This window comes from Fulmarus glacialis, unplaced genomic scaffold, assembly GCF_000690835.1.
Source record: "Fulmarus glacialis isolate BGI_N327 unplaced genomic scaffold, ASM69083v1 scaffold13888, whole genome shotgun sequence".
Taxonomy (NCBI): Eukaryota; Metazoa; Chordata; class Aves; order Procellariiformes; family Procellariidae; genus Fulmarus; species Fulmarus glacialis.
The window spans coordinates 20,037-35,691 of record NW_009227674.1 but is presented as its reverse complement, the minus strand read 5'-3'; the positions used below and the strand labels follow the sequence as shown (position 1 = coordinate 35,691).

General features: G+C 42.2%; 1 protein-coding gene across 1 annotated transcript; it reads right to left on the bottom strand.

The window, feature by feature from the left end:
* Positions 1–4,590: 4,590 nt before the first annotated feature.
* Positions 4,591–15,274, bottom strand: HSD17B2 (hydroxysteroid (17-beta) dehydrogenase 2). Its single transcript, XM_009583238.1, has 5 exons — positions 14,998–15,274; positions 10,274–10,486; positions 9,781–9,966; positions 6,559–6,696; positions 4,591–4,949 (listed from the first exon to the last, which is right to left on the bottom strand). Exons 1-5 carry the CDS (start codon positions 15,272–15,274, stop codon positions 4,591–4,593), a joined length of 1,173 nt encoding a protein of 390 aa, XP_009581533.1.
* Between the last annotated feature and the right edge of the window lie 381 nt (positions 15,275–15,655).

Sequence of the window (15,655 nt, the reverse complement as noted above, 5' to 3'; positions counted from 1 at the left end):
AGCAGGAACGATTGCACCTCAGGCATCTCAGGATCCAAGGTGCTGGGTGTTTCCTGGCAGTGGCAATACTTTTCATTTATGAATCCTAACACTTAAGAGAAGAAAAAAAAAAAAACAAAAAACACCAAAAAAACCCAAACCACTCACCCTCCTATTAATTTCCTTGCAAGAGCCAAGATCTTTTGTTTGAACGCTTTTCCTTTGAAGCCTGCATGAATTTTATTTCAAAGGAATTTTCTTTGAGCATTCCTAGAAATATGACGACTCCATTATGCACAATACGCTTGGGTGTTGCATCATTTTGGGAATCCAGCTGGCTTCCAAAACATAGCCATAAAAAACCTTTTGTCCCAGAAATGATCCCAGAACCAGTCTCTTTAGGAAAAATGACCAAACTCATATTTGTCCCAAACTTGCTGTAAATATGACTGGTGCACAGATGGGTGGTGATGGCCAGATGTGGACACTCTGATTCAAACGAATGAAATGGGACCCATTTTAGTTGTATCTGTGCAATGCTGTGCCTGGACTAGTTAATTTACAGCAAAACCAGTGTGTTTTGACATCATCAAGATCTGAAAGTTCCCTGGATACAAAGAATACATACAAAAATTATAACGACTTTTCTTATGCAACTATAAACAAAAAAAAACCTCACACGCCAGGGCACGCACTCATAGGAACGTGGCCTCTACTAGTGAAAAATGGGCTTTAAGATTACTGAATGTATTTGATGGCTTCGGCTTGAACAACAAAGTTGTGCATAAACATTACTAGGGCAGCCAGCATAAAATGGCCTGATGCAGGAGGGGCTGCTCAACCTCCTGCAAAGCTTGAAAGCAGTTTTAGGATTAATCCCTGTCCCCACATGAGTCCGTAACCCTCAGTGACCCAGAGCACCCCACTCTCCTACACCATCAGTTTTATCCAACCTAAAACTCACTGCCAGAGCTCTCATTTGAGCACACTTTAAACTTTCACAGCCCTTTTCCTTACCTCCAGCCACAGGGACAGTCCCACACACTAACCCTTCCTGAAACGCAGAGATGGTCCTTCGGCAGGTGGCCACCAAAACTTCCCCACCATGGCTTTCTGCCATGGCCAGCCAGTGACATAATCACAAAACCGATATTTTACCTCTCTTCCCCAGCCTGTAATGCTAGAAGCATGCATTAGATATGGTTGTCATCAGGGGCCCTGTAAAGAGGGCAAATGGATCCAGACTAAAAAAAAGTTATAAAAAAGGACTTTATAACTAGCTTTGGTGAGACAAAAGGTGACATATCTTAAAATCAATTGTTCACATGAAGTAAGAACAGATGTCAGCCAGAGTAATAAATGCAGAGTAGGAGAGTGGGAGCCCCTGGACGCCAGCCAGGGATTTGCTTGGTAAAAAGCATCTGACAGCATTTACTTCTTGGTCACAACCTGCATTCCAGAGGCTGGATCAGAGGGATGTGTATAAAACCTACTCTTTAATCATGATTTCTGCAGCTTATAAACCCTTTTAAACTATTCACGTGTGTGTTTTTAGTGTATACACACTTGATTAGAGTGGGCCATTAGGTGACATTTTAGAGTATTATTTATTAGCCTTTTTTAGGGCTACAGCCAATTTCTTCAATTTCCCAGATGCTTTTCTTCATGCCATATGCTTTTTGTTAGAAATGTTATCTTTGAAAATAGGCCAAAATTACGGTGATTAGTTTGGGTTTTTTAATACATCAGTTTCCACTGCTAGAACTAAACATCCTCTCTTCCCACCCCTAAAATAGATTTGTATTAGAACAGCCTTTATAGTAAGCAAAGGAGCGTAACACCTAGAACTGGTCCTTGAGAGCACAAGCTAGCATCAGTGTTAACATCCACATCGGCGTCTTGGCCACAAACACCCACAATTTATTCTGCAGTTCTCCCAGTTTCACATTCACAGTTTGGATTATTTGCAATGCAAGCCATTAGCAAAAGAAGTTTACCTCTAATACTACAGCCCATTAAATGACACATAATTCACTAATGTGTTACAACAGAATTATCTTTAAAACACAAAGTAAAATCCCTGTGGGAACAAAGCAATATCAATCTTTGATACCACAATTATTTGAGACTTGCTAAAATAACTTCGTATTTAGATGAAGAGATGCAAAATGACTATTTATAACACGAATTTCCTGGGAAATAAAAGTTAAAAAAAAAAAAAAGAAATCAAATCTCCCAAGCAGATGCCTAGTTTAATGTGTCTGCAATGTGCAAGACAGTATTTCTATTAAGAAAGTGAAGGGGAGAAAAAAAATTACATTTTATAACCACAACCAAATACCAAAGCAACAATTAAAGATTGTTATGAAGATTGCTACGCAAAACAGCTAACTGGCTGCTAAGAGGAATTTTGGTTGTATAACTTATGTGCTTAAGGGCAAAATTCCAGCCCACCTAAGTTACACCTAAATCGGGTGCTAAGTGAAAAACAACCACCTCCATCCAAGATGGAGATAGGCTGACTGACAGCAAGCTCCCTCACCCTGAGCGTAGCCAAAATTCAGAAGTTGCCACCCAGCGCGACCCCGGCTCTGCACCCCATTGCACCTGCCTTTCCTTTCAGCTCACAAGCTGCCTTTGAGCCATTTGGGATCATGTGCTGCCCGAAACAAGGCACCGACTGCCATCTTGTCCCTTTTCTCTGAAGAAGGTTCTCCATCACCTTCCTCCTTGGTGCTCTCCTACTATGGGAACAAGGGCAGCCCGGGAAGGGAGGGGCTGTAGCACTGGTCCCCAAAAAGCACAAAGAGTCAGATGAGACAGAAAAAGTGTCACAACAATCCAGTTACTAAATATTATTTTTTTATTACGTCCTTTTCTGACAAATAAAAAGTTTGGGAAATAGATAAAGGAATAAAAGGGCAGAGAAATAGAAATAGTCCCAGATTTTCTGAGTGAAAAACATTTTTGGTCACACTTTCTCAAAGGAAGGCACAAGTCTAATCAGGGGACTGATACAAACACACAAGGAGATAAGCCTCAGTAGCAAAAGCGGTAATCATGACAAGATATACAGAACAGGAGGATTTCCACACCGGGGCACAAATTAAAATGGTGGGCCAAGTCTGCTGAGCATCCTCTGTGCGTTTACAGGAGTCTTGCATTGATGTAAAAGATGCAGGAAGGAGATGGAAGAAATACTACAGATGCAAATTAAATTGTGATTTTGTTCAGTTGACTGCAAGAGTACATCACATGAGTAGGATTACGACAGAAGACTAGAAGTTGCTCAGAAAGGAAAGGAAAAGAGTGCATCTACATTTAAAGCCCAGAATGTGATGACTTTTAATTTTTCATCATGGGAAAAGAAATGCATCTTGTCAAAGCACGGCACAGGACAGACAGCCAAACCAGGGAACTCGGGGATAAGGCTTTCTTTCAAAATACCATAGCCTTTCAAAGCCTAAGGATGTGACAGGCAATGAAAAAAGGGAGTGGGGTAGGAAAAATATAGGCGAGCTGCCCAACTTCTTGACTTCGGTGAGGGTTTTATGGTATAGGGCACAGGGACAACCAGTGGCAGGGAGGGCACCTGAGGCTCCTAGAATGCATTTAGGGAAGGGGAGTGACCAAAATCTGTCAGAAGATGGACACTGGACTCCAGCGAAGCCAACCTGAAGACTGACTGATCTTAGAGGAGTGAACACAAACTCTCCCCAGGGCAGAGGGAGACACAGGAAGGTGTCAGGAGAAATGGGCAAAACCACGAGTTCTTCATAAACCCAGAACCAAGTAAGGAATTGTACAAAAAGCAGAAGTGAGATCAGAGTTTACTAATAATCAAAGAAGCACAGGCATATGCAGGCAATGCACAGAATGACCAAAACAGTCATATCAAATTAGCAGCTGATATACTTACTATTACTTTTTCTCATACTGTAGGAAGGAGATTGTTTCCTTCTTCATGAAGGTCTTGATCTTTGTTCATTTTTCCCCCAACTAATTTATGTTGCTTAGTCTAGCAAAGAGGACACATTACAAACATCACAACTATACTTCACAAAACTTGGGGGAAAAAAGGTCAATCATTTCTCAGGTCCAACAGCAATAGAACCAAAAAAAAAAAAAAACATATTAGGCTGAAGCTGCAGTGAGGAAGATTTGCATTAGTCATTTCTAAATCTGTCGATAGGAATATATGCAACTCCTTATAATGTAATGCAACTCCTTATAATGTTTAGGAAGGTTGTTGACTCTCAAGGATTTTTTTTGTTTTGTTTTAAAAAACAGGTTATACATCTGTCTGTGTTGGTGGTGCCTTTTGAAGCAGACAGGAACTATATAACCTCATAAGATACCTTACACAGAAGGCAGGATACAAAGACATCAGGAAAATATTGAAATTCCTCCAAAAAGGCCCCATCTGGGGATAGCTTTCTATTTCTGTTTATCCACCACTTTTCCTGAACATTACTCTTAACACAAATATTTACCTCTGTTTGCAAGACAGTGTAAATGCAATTTAATAAAGACAGTACAATAAATAGCAGTGTCTTAAAATAGAGTTTTTCCCAGTTATCTCACCAAGTAAGACAAATGCTGATGGATACCTTAGAGATTCTTGCTTTCAACTTCTGATGTTCTCAGCGCCCTTGGGACAGACTCAGTACTCAGCATCTTATTAATGAAAAAGTCATACAACCAGAGAGGAAAGTAGCAGAAGATGCAGAGGGGCACATAAGCCCCTTTGCCGGGGGTGTACAAGCCGTGTGGTCTCTTGGCCAGCAAAGCATGCAGGATAGCACTCAGCACAGGGGAGAGGTTGGCATCGCAGTACGCGGGCATGTGCAGGAGGTAGGTCTTCAGCCCCAGGAGGTAGTCCTCACCATAGTCTTGCCTTGTGTCTGCCGGGAGGTTCTCCATCAGCTCTTTTTCTTGCTTATCCCACAGGTCGGATGTGCCTTGTATACCTGGAGTAGCAACATCACAGGATAGCAAGTGAGTTTGGGGCTGAATTAAAAAAATTCATCTATAATTAATAGTTAGTAAGTTGTTCTCCACCACCACCCTGATTCACAGTTGTTCTAAACTGGGTCAGTGAAGAACAGCCAAAACAGCTGGTTAGCTGCAAGTGCTTTTACCTGGAAGAGAAGGGAAAGCACGAAGCACAAAGAACACAAAAAGCACGGGGTTCATGCACCATTTGGTTACCAGCTCTACCTAAAAAGGGTCTCTTGCGGCCAAATCAGCATTTTTTCCTTCCCCCCTTCCCCCCCTTCCTTGCCGTTCTCTCCTTATTTATTTTGTGGGTATTTCTAATCAGTATTTATTAACAGATGTGAGTGACTGAGGAAAGACAGACAAACTAGGATGAACAGGATTCACTTGGGTTGGCCAAGTGCTAAGCTCCTCTTTCACAAGTGACATTAGTATTTCAATAACTAGTTTCATGAAGGATAAGGCTTGTAAAAAAAAAAAAAATCTATTTTTCCTCCGTCTGCACCATGTAAGAATGAAAGCAGTGGCTTTTCAAATGCATTTATTGCCTAACTACCATGAATTAAGCACTGCAAATAAAGAAAAACCTTTAAATAAATATTTAAATCTCAAATACCAGGACTTGTTTTGATGCATGAAGTTTTCATCCAGAAGTCTGACAACAGCTAAGTGGGGCCCTGAGGGTAAAACCTCGGGCAGGTACCACCGACCACCCGGGTGCTGTCAGAGCCCAGTGCCCCGCAGGGCACCTCCTCAGGAGGGAAGGTATTCAAGGGCATGGGGTTTTATGAAAAAGACTGTTTTGCTTTTCATCAACACAAAAATTGTCTACACAAAGTCACCAGGATTTTCTGAGTAGGCAGCAGCAGGACTTGATGTTGTCCTCAAGCAGCTGCCAGGCATGTCCACAGAGCAGGGACCTGTGTGACACCCACCCTGCTCCCGGGTGGGCACGGGGTGCAGCAGGAGATGGGTCTGCAACCCAGACAGGCTCTGCAGAAAGTGCTCAGAGCAGTGGAGGGAAGATTTGGAACAGAAAGCAGCAAGAGCACAGCAGAGGGACAGAGTGGAGAGGAAAGCTCAGGACTATATAGAGTAATACTGACAGCAAGTAAGCAGAATGACAGGTATTGCTGCAGATACTTCGATGCAAGACTGAGCAGCTCAATAAAGAGAGCTCTGACCTTGAGAAAGGTAGGACTGACAGCGAGTCCTGAAGCTCTCATGCAGGACAAGCAAGCCGTAACACTCAAATCAACCACACAGTGATGCTCTTTTTTTTTTTTTTTTCCACCTTCAACAAAGCCAGAGCACAGAGAAAGCACCAATTGCCTGAACACTCCCCTATCTCAAAGCAAAGAGAGCTCTCCCCTCTGCCCAGGAGAAAGGCAGAGGCAGGCAGTGTGCAGAAGTGGAGGGAGTAGCTCTCACAAAAAAATGCGGATCTTTATTTCCATAACCAACATGAAGAATGGGAAAAAAGTCCAAGTGCTGAGAATCATTCAGGGCTCTGTTTGAGGATGCTGGGCTACATGGAAAGAGGCAAAGCAGAAAGAACTACCCAAAATGTCAAATACCAACCTGTTCGGAAGCCTGATGGATGAATTGCAGCAACTTTAATTCCCCATTTGGAAAGCTCTTGTCTCATTACTCCAGAAAACATGGACAGAGCTGCTTTTGATGCACCGTATGCAGCATACCTCGGTAGCGGAATGCCTCCTGCAGGAGCAATATAAACATGATAAAGCTCGACGGCGGCTCTTTCCAGCCTTTATTTTCGTGATTTAGAAGGAAGATTATAGCGCAACCAAAATTATGCGGTTCTCACTGAGGTTAAAGACAAGTCAGTGAGGGAATCATTTCTTTCTAGAGGTTAAAAAAAAGTGAAAGTTGTAAATTAGCAGTTGCTTATAGCAGTTATGCTCAGTAACACCTGATAAGACACCTTGCATGGCAGAAAAAATAAACTGTATTGCATTTAAGGGTAAAACTGCTGAAAATTACGATTGTTGGTTTCAGAAACACAGATAATGTTTTAGTTCATAAAATAGTGAAGCAATAGTTTAATGCCGCTGTTCTTGTTGTCACTGTAACATGAATTTCAAGCTCCTACTATAAACCACAGTTACAACAGGGTAAGTAATCTCAATTCTAGCTTTATAAAGCCAAGTTATCTTCCAGTTCTTTCCAGCTAGTTTCAGAAAGCTCAGAGACAACAGTGCAAGAGTGGGGAAAACCTCTGTGGACAAACCAAAGCTGGAATCACATGCCCCAGCTGACAGAACTCTCCAAGACCCATCATAGAAGCAGATCCTCTGCCTATAGTCATATCCCATATTCTCCAATCCCAGCAGCATTTGTTCAGATGGAAAAGATAGAAAACAGCCACTATTTTAGGTGAATTTAAAATAAATCCATATGTTTACAAAACAAAAGTTTCCAGAAAAAAGTATCTTCCAAACACAGAGATTTCCTGGCAGACTGTCACTTCTTCAGCTTTAGAAAAATCCAAAGACATTTTGATTTGAGCATCTTCCCTTTCTCCACGAGGTTGGTGTTATCACCACACAGAATATCACTGCCAGAGTTAGGGTTCATCACAGCCACCACGGGCTGCGTTGGCACAGCAGGGAGGAGGAACAGAATGGGCCACCCTCCTCCTTGAGGCACGTCACCTCTTCTCCTGCCTGCATGGGGAGTTGGGCATCCTCCTGGACAGCCTCCGTTTCAAACATTACACATTTATCTATTTGAAGCTTTTAAAAGAAAATACTTCGATACAGGGGAATTTTCAGGTAAGCCACTGGTGCCGTTTATCGGGTTTTGTACTGCAACGACCAAGGTATCACGGGAGCTTCTTACACAGTTATTCCTTTGAAGAAGTCAGGCCAATTATATGTTAATTATTCTTCTGTATGCATCTGAATAAGTTTGAGTTTCAATTGGTTTGAGCCAATTGAATCACATATTTTTTCCCTCTGAGGTCAGGCTAACCTCGAGTCCAGTTAAATTAGCTCTACACAGACAGAAATAGATTCGGCACAATGAGACCTCGCTAACTTTTCTGCTAATGTTTTACCAAAGGACCCTCAGACCCTGTGTTAAGAGGAAGCTATTTACCCAAACCAGGCCGTGTGCAAGAACATCTGTGCGAACAGCGATAGTTTAAGCAGGGTCATTATCAACTCCTGTCAGGGCACATTACTCAGCACAGGGAAGCGCTCCATTTACCCCTGCGAGGCAGCTCGGGGATTCATGCCAAGAATCAAGACATCTGCCCCAAAACACCGAAAGTGCAAGCTTCACTTGGGTGCTCAGAGAAAACAGAGGTCTGTCCTCTGTCTCTGTGCTTGCAAGGGCTGGTGGGCAGAGCAGCACCAGAAATGTCCTTCTGATAATTCAGTCATGATTTCTTTAAGTGTTAGCAACGATCCACAAACACAGGCATGTAGATACAAAACATACTTGGGATTAAAAAAGAAACAGAAGACGGCAGTGTCAAAGCTAGGCTGAGGCCACATCCTCAACGTAAGCCATGAACACAAGGTAATGCTTGCACAAGCCACCTCAGCAATCCAGCAGGATTTGAGCGGACACCAAACTGCACAGAAATAAGGGTCCAAGAAGACAAGGCAAAGGACAATTTGGGAAGCAGATGATACGGTAAATCCTTAAGAGGTCTTAAACCAAAATACTTTCCAGCATCATGACATCCTCCTTCTAGCAGGTGTCATTTTCAAAGGAGCATTCTTGCCCCTCAGCTGTTGGCTACCAGATATTGTATTACTTCTGTTCCTATATCTTAGCATCTCAGCTGTCCTCCTAGAATAGAAGGTCATGTTATAAAGGCATATATATAGTAAGCACAGGATCCAATTTATGTGACACAATTGGAGAGCATATTATATGCTGTTAATCATTTTTAAAAAGTTATTTTATTAATGAAAAAAATACCATTTTGCTAATATGTTAGGCTAAAGTATTTTTAAGAAGATGAACAAAATATTTTTAAAGAAATATAAACACACACTCTCTGCAGGTCCCAGGTTATTAGCAGACCATGCTCTAGGACTGTGCACTCTGGAAAGAACCACAGGATGCAGCAAAAAATAGGACTGCCTTCTGCTCTTGAAGAATTAAACGTTTCTCTTCAGCAGGTGTTTAACCATTGTGCTTTCTCACTCTAACTATAGCACTTGAGCCCTACAAGGGTGCAGAGGTGGAGCTGCCCAACTGAAATATCTAACGTTTATTATAGACTGTTACAAATGGCAAATGTCATGAATGTACCCAAAATCTACTTATGCTTCAATTTTAACCCAAAGTATTAAAAAAAGGCCAAAACTTTAGCTGTAACCAGCCCAAATGGAAGAAAACCTGCCTCTGAGCAGACAGACAGACAGCTTTGGGACATCTCCACGATGTGGTTCAATGACAGACAAACTGAGATGGCCACAGACTTCTGCTGGAACGTGTTATAGGAACATCTGTGATTTACCACCCATCTTTCTGGAAGCTCACAAAGCTATCACTCATAGCATCTATAACACAAGATCTGAATTTTACTGTTTTTTATATAACAGCATATTTTTAGCCATATTAAACTCTTCTGCTTTAAGGGATGGTTTCTGGGAATAGCAAATCCCAAACAAAAGAAAAACCTGCACTTATTACCTAGATACCAATTCCCTAGGTGTATTGACAAGCAAGACTGACCGACACCTTCCTCAGTATTTTTGCCAAGGAAGTTAGTTGTTTTTCCTGTTGCACCAGAAATTTATTTGGTGCTTTAGTTCAGCTCACCTGCCATGCTGGACATGTTAACCAGCCTCCCCTGGGATTTCCGAAGTAACGGTAAGAAGGTCTTGGACACCTCTACAGCCCCAAAGAAATTCACCTCCATGCACTGCCTGTACGTGCTCATGGGGAGCAGCTCACCATCGGCAGGGAAGCCCAGGATGCCCGCGTTGTTCACGACTCCCCAGAGCCCTAGGAAGAGGAGAAAGCACAGGGCTGCTATACAGCAGGAAATCAACTCCACAAAGATTGATCTGACGAGCTGGGTGGTGCCTCCAGATCACAGCAGAGATGATCTGCAGCTACTGATACACAGTACCACTCCATGAACAGTCATCACCGTTTCTCATATGTCCGAGAAATCAGGAGTCGATCTGCCCACAGACTGAGGGGTGGAAGTGACCTACACACAATAAACCATGATGCAGCCAATAGGCAAGAGATGCACCTTGTAAGCACGTACATTAGTACCCCCATTAGAATGGCAAAAAAGCCATACCTGTATTTTGCACCTTCTCTGAGACTTTTAGATAGGCTTCCTTGACTTGGGTGGCATTGGTTATATCCAGCTGCAGGAGAAAGAGTCTCCGAGAACAGGTCCGTCTCAGTTCCTCAGCTCCAGGTCCGTCCTTATTCAAAACCCCAGCAAACACAACAAAACCTAAGTTATCCAGGTATTTAGCCAGCGCATGTCCAATCCCAGTGTCACTTCCTGAAAGCATCAAAAAGACACTTGAAAAGTAGGTCTGTCCTAAACCATCATCTAAAAAAAAAAAAAAAAAAAAAAAGAAAATACATGCAAATGTAACCAAAAAGATGATGAAATAAAGTCATTGAAATACATATGACAGTAGGAAGAAAGGTTCAGATCTGACAGTTTGAGGAGCTGGACCTTTGCATGCTCCACAGAGATTGATAGACCATGTCTTCTTCGCTCAGAGCCCACCAGCTCATGTTCTCCCACTGAGACACTCTTAAGATTTACAGAAGTAAAACCCCAGATTCGTTTTATACAAATATTCAGACTGAAACCTCATTTAAAAAGTATCTAGGGAAAAAAAAACAACATGAAAAAACCACACAGGTACGTTAATTTGAAATCTCAGATGGACAAAGCAACTACAAGGCATTGGAATACAAAGAAATTGTTGGGTTCTATTTCTTAATTCAAAGAAGTTGTGTTATTTTATTCAAACATCTACTGTCTGGATCCTTCTGAAAAATACTTTTTGGTCACAGGCTGCCACTAAGCCAAAGCTAAGCAACTGTTTCTTTACCTGCAAAGGAGTTCAATGCTTTCAAACCCTAAGAAAGCTTCAGAATGGCATTTTTAGGCTAAGCCAAATAACACCAGCTATTTAATTCATGCAAACTTGCATCTATCCTCCTCTAAACTTATTCCCAAACTTTGTACATCTAAAGCAATGAACTACCAAATGCAGGAAGCACCATTAAAGCAAACACACAACAATGATCTCCGCGATCACGACTGTGCAATTCCTCCCACCAGGTAAGTATGATGAATATTTAACAAATAATTTATTTGATTCACAAGTGTCTCCCTTTGGCACAGTATTTTGCTGCCACTATCTTAAGATACTTTTAAGCGTTTCTCTCCCAGTGCCTTTTTAAATTCCAGTTTCCATTCTTCCCATCAGCAGAGAAACATCTTAGCAAGGGAGGAAACATCTCACCCATCTGCCCACCAAGACTCCCCATGAAGTGACACAGGGCTCTGCTAGAGACAGGGGAGGAGTTTATAGGGACTGCAGGAGTTTTGCAAAGGACAGTACCAGGAGGAAAATGAGGAGTTTAAGAAATCAATGCAATTTTCACACTGTAAAGCAGAGATACATCAGCATGTCCCACAATACTGCACTGCATCCTCCACTGTCACTGCGGCAAAGAAAGCTCCTGCGTGCTGATGTGCACCGAGATCCATGGGGCTATCCCAGGGCTTGGCTATCTCCTGCAATAGCAATTTATTACATAACTGCTTCCAAATCCACCTGCGTGGCTGGAAACCTGAATGCGGGACAAAGGGCTGGGACTCCTGCCAGTTTTTTACTACTTCCTCGTTTGTGAAAGAGCTGCAATACTCCCTACTTAACCCTACCAGAAACTTATAAGGGTTAATCTCTGGTTTCAGCACACTGAGGTAGAAATTATCATGGTTATTCCCAGGCCTGTTTCTGCACTCAAAATCCATAGTCAATAGAATTTGACTGCCAAAAAGACTCATCTTAATCATGCTAGATCTTAATTTCTGGGTTCTGTCTTTTAACTGGGGCTTTAGTCCTGAACACTGAAAAAAATTAATTCCAGGTGACTTGAAAGAAACACGTACTAAATGCCTGGATCAATCAGTGCAAGATGTTGAAAAGAATTAGTCATGCTCTACTCAATTCTTTTTTTTCTTTTTTTTAAAAGAAAAAAAAAAAAGCTTTTTGGCATTTTTGAAGTCTGCGGTTGTTGAGGATGCACCAGAGGACCACATATATCACACTTAGCTTCTCGCAGCCCTGACCTGAAAGAGAAGAGAAGAACAAACCTGCATTCTTGGAATTCCCTAAAGAGACATGAAGAGGCCTGCAAATATGCCAAAGACATGACAGATTTCTGGGTTTGAGGGTGGATTGTCTTTCCTTCTTTTTCTTTTAGTGAAAAGCCCTATTTCTGGATCAAATCCTTCCCAACAAGTACACAGCCACAGATTATTACTTAAGTTTTACAACACAGCTTTAACTTGGGAAGGGGCAGAGTGCTCAACAACCAGGGATGGGTGTAGCAACCCCGTGAAGGAAATAACAAGCAGTGTTTATCTGTGCCTGCCACTGGGTTTGTCCCCAGATTTGAGTTTCAGACCTGGTATTGAAGTCCAGAGAAACTTTACCCTTCAACTCATAAAATTCAAACAGGTCTCTATAGGGAAGAAATAGAGGATTCCGGGGCCCCCCCTTGCTTCTATGTCAAAAATAACAATTTGTGAATGATTAGAAGATTTATTATAAGAAAGGCAGTCAGTACTGACTGTAACTGAATCGTTACTGAGAATTTATCGTTGACTCACACTGGGCATCAGAAACGCCAAGTCACACACCAAGAATGAAAAGACCAACTTATCTGGATAAATTCATCCCACTGCACACAGAATAACCGAGGCAAGAATTTTACAATTCCTGCTACTTTGGATCTTCACGGTAATTTAATTTTTAGGGAAGCTGCCTATTGGGTCTACCAAACTACACTAAAGTGTTTGCATGCCCAGGAGCTTCTGTTTAAGGACACTAAAGCACTCACTCCCAGCAAGAGGATCAATAGAAATGTTTCACCAATGACTTTAAGACTGCTCACATGCCCGCAGTTATTCATGTGAAAAACATGAATAAAAAAAATTTAAAAAATTTTGACAACTGGGCACAGTTTTCCCTTATTGTGGTACTCTGAAGAACTGCTGGCTTAAATAACTAACTCACAGTGGCACCCGTACAAGGGACATCCAAACAGGACCAGAACAATATTTGACAAAACCCAGAGAGAGAAGCACAGAGATTACTCCATCCTCTGGCCAAAGGCAGCCGTCTCATGAGTGATACGTGGCAGCTGCCCAGAGCACAGCAGCATTCCTCAACGCTGCGGGGCCAAAAGGGGGGAAAAAGAAGAAAACAAATCACCGTTTCCCATGAAGTGCCTGCCTCAGGTCTTGTCCAAACTGGAGAAAATGACACTAAAATTGATTTAAAGGCACCTTGCACCTGCACATGCATGCAGACACACATCCTACAGTTGGTAAAGGGAAGAGTACTACAATCAGAGCAATTTAACCAAGAACTGTGTTGAGTAAAACTTTCATTTCAGTTGATGAAGTCATTCAAACATTTCAGTTTGATTGATTGCATATCAGTCTGAACTCAAATAAAGACCAAGAAGAGAGCCTCCTCACATGCGTCAGCTGTCAGAGGAGTCCAAACTTGCATTTCTTCAGGACAGTTGCAGCACAGGTACAAAGAAAGCACATTCACTTGCTGCAATATACCCAAAGGCTCTTCACTCACCTATACTGCTCCAATTCAAATTCTCTAGACCAGGTAAGCTCTGAGAGAGTGCTCCTTCCTGAAGAACTGCAGTCTTACAAAAGTAAGAAAATGCCCAAGTGCAAGCGCAACCCCTGCATCTGCAGGGATGGAAAAGGAGTGCTCCCTATTCCCCCCTGCCTGATACCCATCTTCATCTGATACACCTGCAGGGAGAAACCCAGCTGGCAGATAAACTGCAAGCGAAGAACTTGCTGCTCCTCTTGTCCTCTTTTAACTTTGGTATTTAATCCCCGTATTAATGCTTGCTAAGCAAACCTAAATTATTTCCAGTTGTCCCCACAAAATGAAAGAAATTCTGCAAGAAATAGCTATATAAACCAAAGCAACTTCATTCAGCTTTCCAGAGGGGAAAAATAGAAAATAAAACAAAAAAGAGCAAGTTAACAGCGCAAGAAGCAGTTGGCAGGCGCTCTGGTTTAAAGGTTTGATTAACACAAATAAATAACATTTAAAGTTTTAGAAGAAAGAGGAGAAAAGCCATAAAACTACAAAAATGCCATCCCTGCAAACTAAAAGCGGGTTTTGAGTAGATCAGAGTGTTAATAGAGATTGAATTCATCAGCTCTGAACTTTCACTGCTAGCGAAGGAAATTACTCACTCCCAAATGATTTCATACATCGTTTCAAAGAGATGGCACCAAACCAGTGTCTTGAAATATATGCATAATATACACAGTGTGCACTGCGTAACCGCGCACACCAAAAGATAACCATACATCTGTAACCAGTGTAATAAATTCAAGTAAACAAAAGTAATGTACGAATGTAGTGTTCTGAGGGCTTCTAGAAATTAGTGTCTCTCCTAAAAAATTAGACCATCGTAAGTATTCTTATGGTTTTTGCACCAGTTAATTTCAGAAGTATGTCTAAAAAGCTACTTGTAAAGATTAAATGAGACACTAAAAAATAATAGCATCTATTAAGATGCTTTTCTACTTAATTTCAGAACACTTATTTACCTGGAAAAAAACATCTCTAGCAAAGCAAATAAAATGAGCAAAAGAAATAAAAGGAAACCTTACGAGCATGCATTTCACAGATACCTAACCCGAGGACACAAAGTTTTCCAGTCTACTTGTGAGAAAAGCCAGTTTTTGCTTCCCGGAGCACGTCTGCAGCACCTTACCTGTGATGAGCACAGCTTTGTCGCCCACGGGCAGCAGCGCCCTACCACCCAGGTACGCGGAGGAGACGAGGCTCACAGTGCAAAACACCACCAGCCCTCCACCAGCACCCAGCACGGCCACACACAGCAGCCCCAGCAAGGCGGGCAGGAGGCTCCAGACCAGCACATTTGCTTTCTCCACCGGGCTCCTCTTGGCCGTGCAGAGTACGGCCACCCCAAAAAGCACGGTGATGCCCACGCAGAGCCATCCAAGGGGGCTGCCGGCGAGAGCATCCATCGGCAGGGGCAAGAAGCAGGCACACGCTCCCCGCCACCAGCTGGGTAAAAGCAGGTGTTGCTAAATGCAGCACGTGTTATATAGGAGCAGGGGGTGGGGCAGAGAAAGGGGACTCTGTTTAAAGGTTTGACATAATCTCACTTACCCTTAGCATCAGCAAGAAGCAGAAGCCTTCCTTTTCTTACCTTTTATTCCTTCTGCCTGACAGCTCCACCTTCTGAACAGTATGCTGGCTGGATAATGATTGACAGCACTGGGAATGGACATGATGTAGCAAGCGCTGGCTTCAGGAAAAAATTAACTGCTATATGTTTTAGACGTTTAAAGTACATTTTGCTAGACAGTGAAAAAAGAACAGTTTCCTTTATGGGAAATAGTTGG

What these genes read in the sequence shown, in the direction of transcription:
- HSD17B2 (XM_009583238.1), bottom strand. Translation starts at nt 15,274, where the DNA reads ATGGATGCTCTCGCCGGCAGCCCCCTTGGATGGCTCTGCGTGGGCATC. An exon ending in CAAAGCTGTGCTCATCACAG is followed by an intron (nt 10,487 to 14,997) that starts GTAAGGTGCTGC and finishes TGATGCTTTCAG; the next exon opens with GAAGTGACACTGGGATTGGA. An exon ending in TCCATCAGGCTTCCGAACAG is followed by an intron (nt 4,950 to 6,558) that starts GTTGGTATTTGA and finishes TTGCTACTCCAG; the next exon opens with GTATACAAGGCACATCCGAC.